At 42.8% G+C, this 13,875-nt stretch overlaps 1 protein-coding gene across 1 annotated transcript in view; it reads right to left on the bottom strand.

Moving 5' to 3' along the window:
* atosa (atos homolog A) overlaps positions 1 to 13,220 on the bottom strand; it is a 40,858-nt gene extending 27,638 nt beyond the window's left edge. The window contains exon 1 of the mRNA XM_017466035.3: positions 12,374 to 13,220. Coding sequence (XP_017321524.1) covers positions 12,374 to 12,389 — 16 coding nt within the window. The 5' untranslated portion in view covers positions 12,390 to 13,220. The remainder of the gene's footprint in view (positions 1 to 12,373) is intronic.
* Positions 13,221 to 13,875: the final 655 nt, after the last annotated feature.

The raw sequence follows: 13,875 nt of genomic DNA, 5'->3' as shown, positions 1-13,875 counted from the left end.
GTAGCCGATGGCTAGATTCGTTACTTCACCGTTTTCACGGCTAGTTCGCAAAGAATTGAGAAAATCTTCACTCGAACGTCACTCTGTCGCAGAAATCGCAGCTCCGCGTCATGCGTGTACGTAGAAAACGAACGTCCGCCTCACGCTGTGCCGCTCGCTAGCGTGCACATCGGGTACAACGGAGGGGAAATTTTATTTTATTTTTTAAAAATCGACGTTAGAGCATTTAGCGGTGCGGTAACAAATCTCTCCAATCAGAGTTAGCATCCAGGAGACGCTTCAAGCGTTTAAAGCCTCGCGCTGCAGAATTCAGAGCCACTTTAACGAGGTTAAAATCAGCGAGACGGCTAGCGTCGTGGGAATTTATCGTGCCGCTCCAGCACTGGACGGACCCGCTGGAGAAAGCAAGGGCGCTCGGGTTAATGAAGTCAGGCGCTGAGAAAGCCGCACGCGATAAATCTAAGCGGAAGGATTTTGTCCTTCGGAGAGTTTCTCGGACATTAACGGTTAAAAGGTCCGAGTCAGAAATAGCCGCCGCGTTGAGGTGAAGTAAAACGGAGCGAGTGCCGTCCCCTCGTTTATAATCCCTACAGTGTCTTTAGCCCTGTGACCTCCGACTGAGACAAAAGGCATCACGGGAAATCAATCCTCCGCAAATTAAATCCCCCCTGGAGAGTTCTCGTGGTGTGCTGCCTCAGGCGAAGGGCGGGGTCTAGAGAGAAATGAGGGAGTGGGAGACGGAGAGATAAAGAGAGAGAGAGAGAGAGAATCTATTTTCTGTCACGCTAATGCCGATTATGTAATAGGATCAAAATCATGTAGGAGGAACTGCAGAGTGGAGTAGGAGGAGAGAGAGAGAGACATTAGTTCCAACCACAGGAATCGGATGATGTCAGAGTATATATTTATAGTAGTGCAATTATCCAATCAGCCAATCATGTGACACCAGGACAACGCGTCACATCATGCAGCTGGAGGTTAACGTTCACATCAAACGTCAGAAACGAGGAATTATCTCAGCGTGATAGACGGACGGAAAGATAAAACCCAGCGAGCGATTGCTCTGCGACAGAAACACCTTGCTGATGAGACGTCAGACGAGACGTCAACGGCCGTACTTCCTGGAGCTGACGGGAAGGCTACGGTAACCAGAAATAACCACTCTTTACAAGCGTGATGAGCAGAAAAGCAACTCCACGCGCTTTGTCCGAACGCCGAGTCAGATGGACGACAGCAGAAGAAGACCGCATCGGGTCCTTCTGGTCTGTATCTGCATGATTCTGCACGCTCCGGGTGCCGCTGCCACGCGATTGGTCGATTAGTTAATCGTGTTAAAAATGTTCCTAATAAAGTGGCCAAGTTGCATGTGAAATGAAACGGCTGCTGTGATTACGCAAACGATAACCTGACTAAAGGTCATGTGTGCAGCACACACACACACACACACACACACACACACACACACACACACACACACACACACACTCTCAAGGCCCTGTTCTCTTACCGTCAGGTCAGATTGAGCAATCTTAGTCTGGCTACATTCACATTTTCCTTCGTTTCCTTCCGCTCCACCGTTTCATCTGTTAAAGGAGACCACATTTAAACTCGAGGTTTATAAAATCCTCTGATTAATTAGAATTTTATTGCAATTCTATTCTGATTTTATTTCGAACACACATCGAGAGATTCATGTCTCCATCAGAGTCTGACGTTTCAGTCAGGATATTATATTGAGTCATGAAAATGCCACTTGCTGAGGTCACATACCCTATTCCAACTCTACTCTACTCTATTCACGTTCTACTGTACCTTCAACTTTCTATTCATATTCTATTCTAGTCATGTTCTACTCCAGGCTACTGTACTCCACTTTACTCTATGCTATTCTTCTCAACTCTATTCTATTCATATGCTATTCTACTTCATTTGCTATTCTATTCATCTTCATGTTCTACTCCAGTACTCCACTTTATTCCATTCATATTCTACTCTTCATCTCTACTCTAATGATATTCCACTCTTCTTGACTGTACTAGACTGTTCATATATCCATGCTACTCTTTTCAACTCTATTCTAACCTACTTCATTCTATTCATATGCTACTCTACTTTATTCCATTTGCTTTGATGTTGTACTCTACTCAATGCTATTGTACTCCATTTTGTTGTATTTTATTACATTCTACGCGAATCTATCCAACTTTATTCATATTCTATTATACTTTGAACCCTACGCTTTTCTCTTCATATTCATGCTCTACTCTATTCGATGCTACTCCATTCTGTTCTATTCATATTCTACATGATTACATTTCACTCTGCTGTAGTCTAGCTCACTTTATTAATACGCTACTATATCCTACTCCACTGTATTCTACTTTATTCTATTCACAATCCACACTACTCTAATCGACCCCAGCCTACTCTTCATATTTTACCTTACTCTATTGTTTTCTACTCTTCATATTGTACTCCATTCTATTAATACGCTATTCTATTCAAATTCGACTCTACTCTACGCCATACTATTGCATTTTGTTTATGTTACTGTACTCCATTCTATTCACATTATACTCTACTGCATTTACATTCTACTCTATTCCATCATCTTCATATTCTACTGTACTCCATTATATTATATTCTACTGTACTGTCTTCTAATCAATTGGAGGTGATGATCACGCAATCAGGTTTGTTACTCATTTTGTACACCTTAATAAAACAAAAACAAACAACCACAGCAAAGCACACACACACACACACACACACACACACACACACACCCCACTAAACACTATTCAACTTTAGTCTGTCAGTCAAGAATGTCTCAGCAAGTCAACGAGTCACGAGCCACTACTTCATTTCAGCTCCTCTTAAGGGCAGGTGTGTGTGTGTGGGTGTGTAATACTGTCTTTTTTCCACTGCACACGATCAGCTGATTAGGACATCTCTGTGTGTGTGTGTGTGTGTGAGCTGCAGGGTTTGGGGGGTTTGCATAACACCAGTTGAGCAAGAGAACACACCAGGTGTTCAGTAACGACACCAGGTTTAGTTTTACCTCCCGGGCAGTTTTACACACACACACACACACACACACACACACACACACACACACACACACACACACTTTGAATACAGATTTATTCTACTGTTTTATATACAAATTGTGTTACTGAGCATTATAGGCGACCGTGTGCTGATTTAGACACAATGCTAAACCAGTGGCCATGTTTCCATTACCTGTTAGCGACATTAGCGTCTTTACACTATTCTATTCACATTCTAGACTATTTAATTCCATACTCTACACTATTCTATTCACATTCTAGACTATTTAATTCCATACTCTACACTATTCTATTCACATTCTACTCTGTCCTACCTTCTAACTTCACTCTATTTAATTCATTTAATATTCTATTTAAATTCCTCTTCCACTCAATGCTGTTTATATTTTACTCTACTTTTTTCCTCGATACTTTTCTCAATACACATACTACTTACTTCATTTCTATTCGTATTCCATACACTCTACTGTACTCTATTCTATTCCATTCTACTCTATTCTAATTTATTCTTATTCATATGTGCTCCATTCATATTCTACTCCATTCTACTGTTCTAGTCCAATATACTCTACTCTAATATACTGCTCTACTCTATTATACTCTATTATACTGTTCTGTTCTACTCTATTATACTGTTCTGTTCTACTCTAACAAACTCTACTCTATTATACTGTTCTACTCTAATAAACTCTACTATTATACTGTTCTACTCTAACAAACTCTACTCTATTATACTGTTCTACTCTAATAAACTCTACTATTATACTGTTCTACTCTAATAAACTCTACTCTATTATAATGTTCTACTCTAATAAACTCTACTCTAATATACTGCTCTACTCTATTATACTGTTCTGTTCTACTCTATTATACTGTTCTACTCTATTATACTGTTCTGTTCTACTCTATTATACTGTTCTGTTCTACTCTATTCTACTGTTCTACTCTATTCTACTCTATTCTACTGTTCTACTCTATTCAACTCTATTCTACTGTTCTACTCTATTCAACTCTATTATACTGTTCTATTCTATTCAACTCTACTCTATTATACTGTTCTGTTCTACTCTGTTATACTGTTCTACTCTATTATACTGTTCTACTCTATTATACTGTTCTACTCTAATAAACTCTACTCTATTATACTGTTCTGTTCTACTCTGTTATACTGTTCTACTCTATTATACTGTTCTACTCTAATAAACTCTACTCTATTATACTGTTCCACTCTACTCCCATTATACCCAATTATACTGTTCTATTCTAGTCCGTTCTACTCTAATATACTCTGCTCTGTTCTACTCTACTGTACTCTATTCTGTTCTATTCAATCACACTGTTCTACTCTAATATACTCAGCTCTATTCCACTCTAGTGTACTCTATTATAATATACTGTATTATACTCAGTACTAATCCATTATACTCTACTCTACTTTATTCTACTGTACTCTGTTCTACTCTACTACGCCACTCTATTCTATGATCGCAGAACAGTTCCCTGGGAACTGGAGCCGGAGACGTGACTCCACGAGCAGTTGTTTACGAGGCCGTTGCAGACGGAAAGGAAGAAACGCGTCCTGTTTAAAGCCTGTGTGAGATGAGTGCTGAAGGGTACAAACGAAGGGTACAATGAGGGTCATGTGATCTTTTGTGCTCGGACCTGCCTAGACTGGTTAGAGGAGAGCTCATGCCGTGTGACTCACCGAGGACTACTTTACATCTACACCATCATCATGCAGCATTTCACACAAGTCGCAATATCGTCAAAACATTACTCCACAGCTGACGCAAGGATTACATCAGCCATGGCTAGTTCTTTTATTTTAAAAGTATTTAAATTTGTCTTTAAATTTAATGAAATAAAACGCTCTGAAAGTTTTTTTTTTTTTTTTTTTACACTGTGATCAGATTATTTTGTCCATGCATAATGTGAATTATACAATAAAACGTTCATTTCTCGTCCAGTGATGACGTAAAGCCAATCGGAAGGCTATCATCCTGTTCCAGCTCCGTTTCTAACACACGGTGGACCTGAATGACGATTCAGAAGCAGTGGGCTTCTGGTGATAAACCTCTCCCAGCCTGCAGGGTGTGTATGTGTGTGTGTGTGTGAGGCGAGATCAGATCGACCTCCATCTTTATCTTACACTCGACCCTCTGGAGAAAGTTCTTCTGAACGTTATCTCCAATACAGAGCGGCTCCAGGAAACAGCTGAGCGTCTTGTGAAGCCGGTGGCGTTTAGCCAGAAGCACTGCCTGGGCAGAGCTGTAATGCTCTACTCAACTAAAGCTTCCAACATCAGAAAAGAAAAACCCCTGAGAAAATGAATGGGGAATTTATGAAGGTGTTAATAAACGATGAGTTCAGCACAATGATGTCTATTTAAAATGGCTGCTCAGACCGTCAGCAGTAATTAAAAGCAGCTCTGCTGTACTTTTGAACGAGATTATTGTATCAGTCTACTCAAGGCCTAAGTGCTGCAAAGAAAAAGTGTCAGGACATCACAAGTTGGAAGCCATAGAGAGCTACAGCTGCCTCGTTCACACCTGGGATTGATATGCGTACTGGGTGATCGGGTCGTACAGGCGTGAATGTGTCATGGACACTTTGTGCATTGTGATCCGATCACTCAAACAACATTCGGAGGTGGTCTGGGACGCATATGACCACATCACATTTACATTCACATTTACATTCACATTCACATTCACGGCACTCGGCAGACGCCTTTATCCAGAGCGACTTACATTTCTCTCATTTATACGACTGAGCAGTTGAGGGTTAGAGGCCTTCCTCAAGGCCACTCACTGATTTGTCGTCAAACATGGAACGCTGGCCACACCACGCACTGATAAACGTTACTATGGCAACAAGTAGTAGGAACGGCCACTGGCGACTTCATAGTACAATCACTTCAAATCACCGTATGTGCGATTTCGCAGGAAAATACGTCCACGCTGCGAGACTGCTAGAGCGCTCGGTCGCTAGGCTAATGGACAAAGACAACGTTGTAGCAGTGGAGAGGAAAGCAGCTGCTTTTCATGGCTTCACTCGTCATCTCATCTCTCAATCAATCATTTATAGATATTTTTGCAAGCAGACCACACAACTACAACGTGGAAAAAGTCTTTAAGGGATATGATTCATAGGATAGGATTCATGGGACATTACTTCCTGAAAAGCAATGGAAGACTGATGTAATAAATGGGCGTGACAGCCTCTCAAGTGCTCACTGGAAATGTGCTCATAATGCCAGAACGGCTACATAGTTACGCTAGCCAATCGTAGCAGCTTCGAAATGCTACGCTGGCTTCACGCGTCTCACAGGAAATGGCAAATGATCAAATTGGGGAGGAAGAATCAAAAATCGAAATAAAACTAAACAACTTTGGTGACAAGAGAAGACAGTCGCAGTTGGTACTCGAGACCGACGAACCCAGGTGACGTCCAGGTCGAATCGGACATGCTCCGGACCGCAGAATCCGGCACTATCTTCAAAACACGGCTATAGACCCACCTCTTCTGTGAACACCTAACCAACCCCTAAAATGCCAACACCACATTATCCTAAAAAACAAACAAACAAACAACAACACTTACCCTGGCTCTTACACCTCTACTCTGCACACATTGCTTCTCTAGAACTCAGTTATAAATCTCGTACAGTTGCACTACTCGTATTATTCTCCGCCTGATCTATCGCTTTGCTCGTATTTCCTCATTTGTCAGTCGCTTCGGATAAAAAGTGTCCGCTAAACGAATAAATGTAAATCCCTGATGGAAACCAGTCAGACGCCATCTCCGCATCAAGTACACTGACGACTCGACGCGCTGTCCGGTTCAAATCTGACCGCAACACTGACCGTCCAGTTCGCTCTTTTCAGAAGGTAAACACCTCGTGAACATTAAACATCACCCATAGTGCTAATGTACAGTAACCTGGCTAGCTTGTTGCTAACAAGTGACGTCCCATTTCAACATAAATCTAATAAAAACAACAACAACAAAACCTTCGTTTCCAAAGCTCAAGGACGTTTGGAAAGAAAACCACACACACAAACAGAGAGAGAGAGAGAGACAGAGAGAGAGAGAGAGAGAGAGAGAGAGAGAGAGAGAGAGAGAGAGAGAGAGAGACAGAGAGAGAGAGAGAGAGAGAGAGAGAGAGAGAGAGAGAGAGAGATGATGATGAGAATAGCCTGAGGTGATTTTCCTCCCAAACTGACATGAAAATATCTGGTATGAAAAGCCTGGTTTTATTCCGTATAGCTAAAATCAGCCGAGCGATCCTTTAACCGTGCGGATCCACACGGAACAGGGACAAAGCTCTCGCTTCCTAAAAGCAAACATCTAACCGGAAACCAGTAAGAATGTAAAACTGACGGTCCTTCACGAACGAGAGCTGGAATTCCCGTGACGTGACTGAAGGGAAGGGAAAAGAAGGTTCGGTGAGATGTGACTCGTTTTTCTGGGTGTAGCTCAAAACACGACAGAACAAAGGAATCATTACACAGACGTCACTGAAGCACTTCCTGTTCCGCACTATGCCCTAACACGCTATAATCATACAATAAAACGACTACATACGTCAGCGGGGTTTTAAACCCGTTTCAGCCGGAGCGCTGGGGTCAACACTGTTATGACGACTCTGTATCGAAAGATCATGATAGATCATCTTCATCGTTGGAACCTGGTCTCTGATTGGTCAGAAGGTGTGGTTTAGTTTTCTATAACAGCAGCTCTGAGAGTAGCGCAGGTTCGTATTAACGCGCTCGTTCTGACACGTTATCGTTTCCATAGTAACGGCTCGTTCGCGGGGACTCGTGCGCTGGACGCTCCACACGAACAGATTTAAAAATGACAAATAAATATTTTTACGTCAAATCAATGGCATCTATTCGGTACCATTTAATCTGTAATTATTAAAAAACTAAAGGAATACATCACCATAGCAACGATATCTCAGGAAAGTGTATCGCGCGATCATTCATCACAATACCGATGTTATATCGATACATCGCCCAGCCCTAGAGCGTGTACACCACTATTAATATTAATGCCAGCATTGTGGTGAGTTCGGCTTCGACTCCAGAGGTGCAGCTCTGTTCATTTCTGGTCTAATATTTATTTAGAAATGTAATTAAAACACTTTCCTGTCAGTTCTGCAGTTAAAAGCTCTCAGGTTAGAGTATTTGTACGACACCGAATCGTCTCGTCTCGTGAAAAGCCGCAGTTTAGAGTTTCCTCTTCTCAAACGCATCTGATTCAGGGTTAATAATGAATAACGGTCGAGTCGAGTGTGAGGTCATCTCCCAGCATCTAACGCCGCCCTGACGTCTGGGCATCGGAAAACCTTACCGTGGAACTGAATAGTGAGGTATCGGGTTGGGTTTGACGGCCGCCGTCGATACACGCCTTAATACTGAAGGTGTCTGTTACATCAAAACATTCTCGGTCTGTCCTTTCTGAGATTCACTACGACCCGATAAACACCCGGTTCTTCTTCATCTGCAGCTCCGAGATCTTTCATCTGGATCTGATCATCAGAGCACAGACGACAAAACTGCCCAGAGAACGGAAAGAGAGAGTAACGCAAAAGATCAGGGCCACACAGGAAGTGATGTCACTACTCTGTCTACTACTAAAGAGAGCGAGAGAGAGAGAGACAGGAGGAAAAATCTGGCCAGTGCCATGTTAAAAAAATGGTAGAAAGGTAAGAAAGAACTGAAGGAAGGAAGGGAAAAGGAAAGAGAAAGAAAGCACAGAGCACGAAAGAAAGAGAGAGAAGTAGTGAGAAAGAGCTAAAGAGGAAGAAAGAACGAGCAAAAGAAACAATAGAAAAAAGGAAGGAAGGAAAAGGAAAGAAAGAAAGACAGAGATAGTAAGAAAGAAAGAAAGACAGAGCAAAAGAATGAAAGAGAGATAGAGGTAGTAAGAGAGAAAGAAAGAAAGAAAGAGCAAAAGAAAGAGAGAGAGAGATAGAGGTAGTAAGAGAGAAAGAAAGAAAGGAAGGAGCAAAAGAAAGAATAGAAAAAGGAAGGAAGGAAAAGGAAAGAAAGACAGAGATAGTAAGAAAGAAAGAAAGAAAGAGCAAAAGAAAGAGAGAGAGATAGAGGTAGTAAGAGAGAAAGAAAGAAAGGAAGGAGCAAAAGAAAGAATAGAAAAAGGAAGGAAGGAAAGAAAAAACAGAAAGAAAGACAGAGAGAGCAAAAGAAAGAGAGAGAGATAGGAAAGAAAGAAGGAAGGAACTAAGAAGGAATGACGTAAGGAAGGGAAAAGAGAGAGGGATTAGAAGGCAAGAGTGAAAAAGGCGAAAGAGGATGGAAGAGAGGAATGAATGAGAGAGGAAACAGGAAAGTAAGAAAGCAAGCACAAGAGTGAAAGAAAGGAGGTAAAGAAGGCGTCCACCATGTTTGTTCTGATCTGAGGTCACGTTTGTGGGAAATTCGGCGCGATCCTGGGTTTCCGAGAGCATCAGCGTTAATCTGAATGCGTGCGAAAGCGTGCGAGTGCGTGTGCTGGTTTATTTACTGATCATCCAAACGTCTTTAAACTCAGACTTTTCAAAGTTAACATGCTTTGCTGGAACACGTTTAGCTACAGGCCCTGTTTGTTGGTCAGTTATCCTCCTTCCTGAGGCGGATCTTTAAAAATAAAAGCGTGCCATTCTGGGTCACGTCGCGTCGGGCCGCTATTCAGCGTGTAAACACGACAGCGAGCCGAGCCCGTGTTGAGGTGCGAGAGGACTGGTATTTCAGGAGCGAGTGCTCACTGTGGTGTTAGCGAGGCCGTGCCCAGTCACTCGCCGTCTAATAAAAGCACAACACAGCGAGCGCTCGTCTCCCGAAGCGCAGAACCAACGGGTCCAGATGGTTCTTCATCTGCAGCTTCAGCAGCAACAGGAGCAGGTCTGAGATCTTTAATCTGCACCTGATGGTCAGAGCAGAGACCAGAAAACTGACCCCAGAACAGAGAGGAGAGGAACGAGAGAGACAGAACGACACAGTCAGGGACAAACACACAGGTCACGGCCACACAGGAAGTGATGTCACTACTCTGTCTGTTTATAGGTGAAGAGCAAGAAGAGAAGGAGGGGGGGATGAAAGGACACAGCAAGAGGAAGAGAGGAAAAGGAAAAATAATAATGGGAGAGAGAGCAAGGAAGAAAACTGAACAAAGGAAAGAAGGAGAAAGCTGAAAGGAAAGAGGGAAAGAAAGTGAGAAGTAGAGAAAGGAAGAAAAGAGACGGCAAAGGGAAAAGAGAGGAAGGAAAAACAAGAGAGAGAGAGCACAAGAAAGAAGGAGAGAACAAGAGGAAAGAGAACTAAAGCAAGAAAGAGAGAGAGAGAGAGACAGAGACAGGCAGTGTAGCGTGGTGAGGAGAGTGTGTGTGTGCGTGAGTGTGTGAGGAGTGTGTGTGTGTGTGTGTGTGTGTGTGTGTGTGTGCGCGCGTGTGCATGAGTGTGTGAGGAGTGTGTGTGTGGTGATTAAAGCTCCTGTGTGTTTAGTTGAAAACAGATTGGAGAGCTCGCTGTAGTCTGAAACAGGAAGTCCATGTGGACATTAGCAGCTGTTAACACATCTAATCCATCTCTCTGGGTGGAGCGCACGTGTGTGTGTGTGTGTGTGTGTGTGTGTGTGTGTGTGTGTGTGTGTGAGTGTTTGTTTGTTTGTTTCATCTCAGGGAGGGGATCAGACCAAAACACACACCACAGGAAAACTTAAAGCTTAGAAATGACGCCCAGAAACTACCAGCTGACTGAAGTGACATCATCCTGCTGTCTCCACATGGCCTGCATACCTTTCACACACACTCACTCTCACACTCTCACGCTCTCTCGCACACGCTCACTCTCGCACACACGAGAGGATCGATGCTGTGGATCACAACACGGGTTTGTTTACTGTGTCGAACACTAGCTGATCGTTGAAGATTAATTGATTTGTGGCCTCGTGGCGAGATTCCACACGATCCTGTTACACATCCGAGTGTATTCACAGTACGTACGTACACACACACGTACACACACACACACACACACACACACACAATCCTTGCAAGTTCTCTTGTAAACACACTGAACACTAAATGCCACGTGAGTGTGCACCAGATATATCTATCAAATCTGGGTCGGTGTGTGGTTGAGTGCAAAAGTTTGTACACCCCAACGACAATAAAATGTTGTGTTCAAATAAAAAGAATTTAAGCTACGTGTACGGTGCGTTAGCGTGATACACCGGCGCTCAGCGTATCGCCATCTTATTAAACATTTACTAGCTATTTATTCATGTTCAGCGACTTCAGTAATGACCCCTCGATATGTTACATCACATTTTATTACACTAATACACATCTAAATCGCTAAACACTGGAGGGCCGGTATACAGGACGTCATTACCGGATGTCATCTGCGCCCATTATAGCCCCGCCCACCCCAAACCAGCGGAAAGTCATTCGGAAATCGCTTAACTGAACCCAGTTTCTCATACCTATAGGCCCATTTACAAAAATCACACGCATGCAAATGAAATTACACACGATTTCGCTCTTCTATATTATCTTCTGTAGTGTAAATAATAATAAATAAATCAGGGCTGATGTTAGATTGATTAGATCGGATTTGATTGACTTTGTGTTCTGACAGTGAGTGTCATTTTGCATGCTTTCGTCTGACGTGATTATGAACATTAGTCAAGGTTTCCATACATTTCACAACAGTAAAAGCGGAGTTTTGTGACACATACCTGGCAACCCTGCCTTTCAGAATGCGGGGTGTTTGTGTGTGTTGTGACGTCACAGGAAGATAATACAAGACACATACTGTTTATTTGCTCCGTTTTCATGGCGTCCACGTGTTTGTGTAAAACATAAGCAATGTAAAACATAAGCAAACACACACACACACACACACACAGTACATGCATGAACACACACGTATATAAGGTGTCGCGAGGGGGCGCCAAAACAACATCTTTCAGGACGCTTTGTTCCCCTTAGAAAACACACAAATACACACACTCAAACACTTACACACTCACACACACACTTTAATCCTGCTTGGAAACCAAACTAATCACTCGAGACTGATGTTCTCAACTCCAAACACAAGAACACACAACACACACACCTTAATCATTTCATCATTTCCTTTTGATCACACTGATGGTATTTGGACCCCAAAATCCGAGATAAGGACTAACACAACACACACACACACACACACACACACACACACACACACACACACACACACACACAGAGAGAGATCGATGTGTTGTCCATGTCAAGGCATGTTGTTTACCTCTCTCAGGCTTCATGCTTCCCTCCGTGTCGTCCTCCAGCTCGCCTCGGCTCAGTCCTCCTTCTGCACACTTCAGGCTCTGGCTCTAAAAACCCTTCTAGGAGTCTCTCCTTCACACCCCTGAGCTTCCACACACCATCAGCAGCTCCAGGAGACTGATACCAGCTCCACAGTCCCGCAAATCACTCGTGCAAATGAGGATTATTCAGAGAAGTCACCTTGCCCACAGCTGCAGTGTGTGTCTGTGTATACAGTGTGTGTGTGTCTGAGAGTGAGAGAGTGTGTGAGTGTGTGTGTGTCCATGTCTTCATGGCCTATGCCAACACCACTTGAACCTTGATTAAAGCACTAACACCAATCTCTGACCAAATGCACACATACACACGCGTTATGAACCATCCCAACCCTCCATAACACCCTGACACCCCTCTCCCTCTCTCTCTATCTCACACACACACACACACACACACACACACACACACACACACCTGCAGCAAAAGCCTCAATGTCTTCACTGCGACTCTAATTCTCCATCAACACACCATTCTCTCATCACAATGCTCACAAGTGTGTGTATCCGGCCATGCCAGCTGTCCCAAACCCCATCTTCCTCTTTACACCACTGCTCTGTTCACTAATCACAACTAGCTGAACTAAGTTAAATCCCCTAAACAACCAGCACCCAGCTCACTAAACCCACAGCAAACATCCCAACTAAAGCCTGACCTGTGTGTGTAAACCCGCTAAAGCGCCACGAAGCGTTAGAATCATCCTAATTCGAATCATGGACGACCAGCTGACGCACACTCCTGTTCCTCTGCCTCTGAGCTGCTTGTCAAAACATTAAGAGTCTGGCTGTCGGGTCACGTGACCCAAAACCTCTTGACTCCGCCTCCTGACGCCACTTCCTGTTCCGCTTCGAGGGCTCACGAAATATATATATATATTTATATATATATTTTTTTTTTCAATATAAAATCATTTACAACTGTTTAAAAGCAGGTCACGACACACACACGCTTGTTTGTTAATTTGGTGGTTTGTTTACAAAAATAACAATTTAAATCGTCTGGCACGAACATTTAGCGCTAAGTTAAAACAGACGCTGTGTATTTTTAGGTCTCGAAACTTAAAAACAACAACAACAACAACAACAGATGAATGGTCTGGTTAGTTATTAGCGCTGATGCTCTGAGTGAAAGATTCAGGGATTCATTTCAACACGAGATAAGAAGTGTGTGTTTTCTTTCAGACAGTACACCCCTGCTGGAAAATAAAAACAACAACCCCAAAACAATAGAAACCGTCACATATGTTCTAATAGTTTCCACTAGAAATACCATTACAAACCATAAGATAACCATTAAAACCACTACAATTACCTTTATTAGTCCTTAATGGTATCCACTAGACATGCCACCAATAGAAGGCAACAAATGAGCAGTAGAGACCCACAGGAACATTACAATTTCCATTAAAACCATTACAAGTTCTGTGAGGGT

Source organism: Ictalurus punctatus, chromosome 4, assembly GCF_001660625.3.
Source record: "Ictalurus punctatus breed USDA103 chromosome 4, Coco_2.0, whole genome shotgun sequence".
In the NCBI taxonomy this organism is placed as follows: Eukaryota; Metazoa; Chordata; class Actinopteri; order Siluriformes; family Ictaluridae; genus Ictalurus; species Ictalurus punctatus.
The sequence above is the reverse complement of the archived record's forward strand: the minus strand, read 5'-3'. Positions and strand labels throughout refer to the sequence as shown.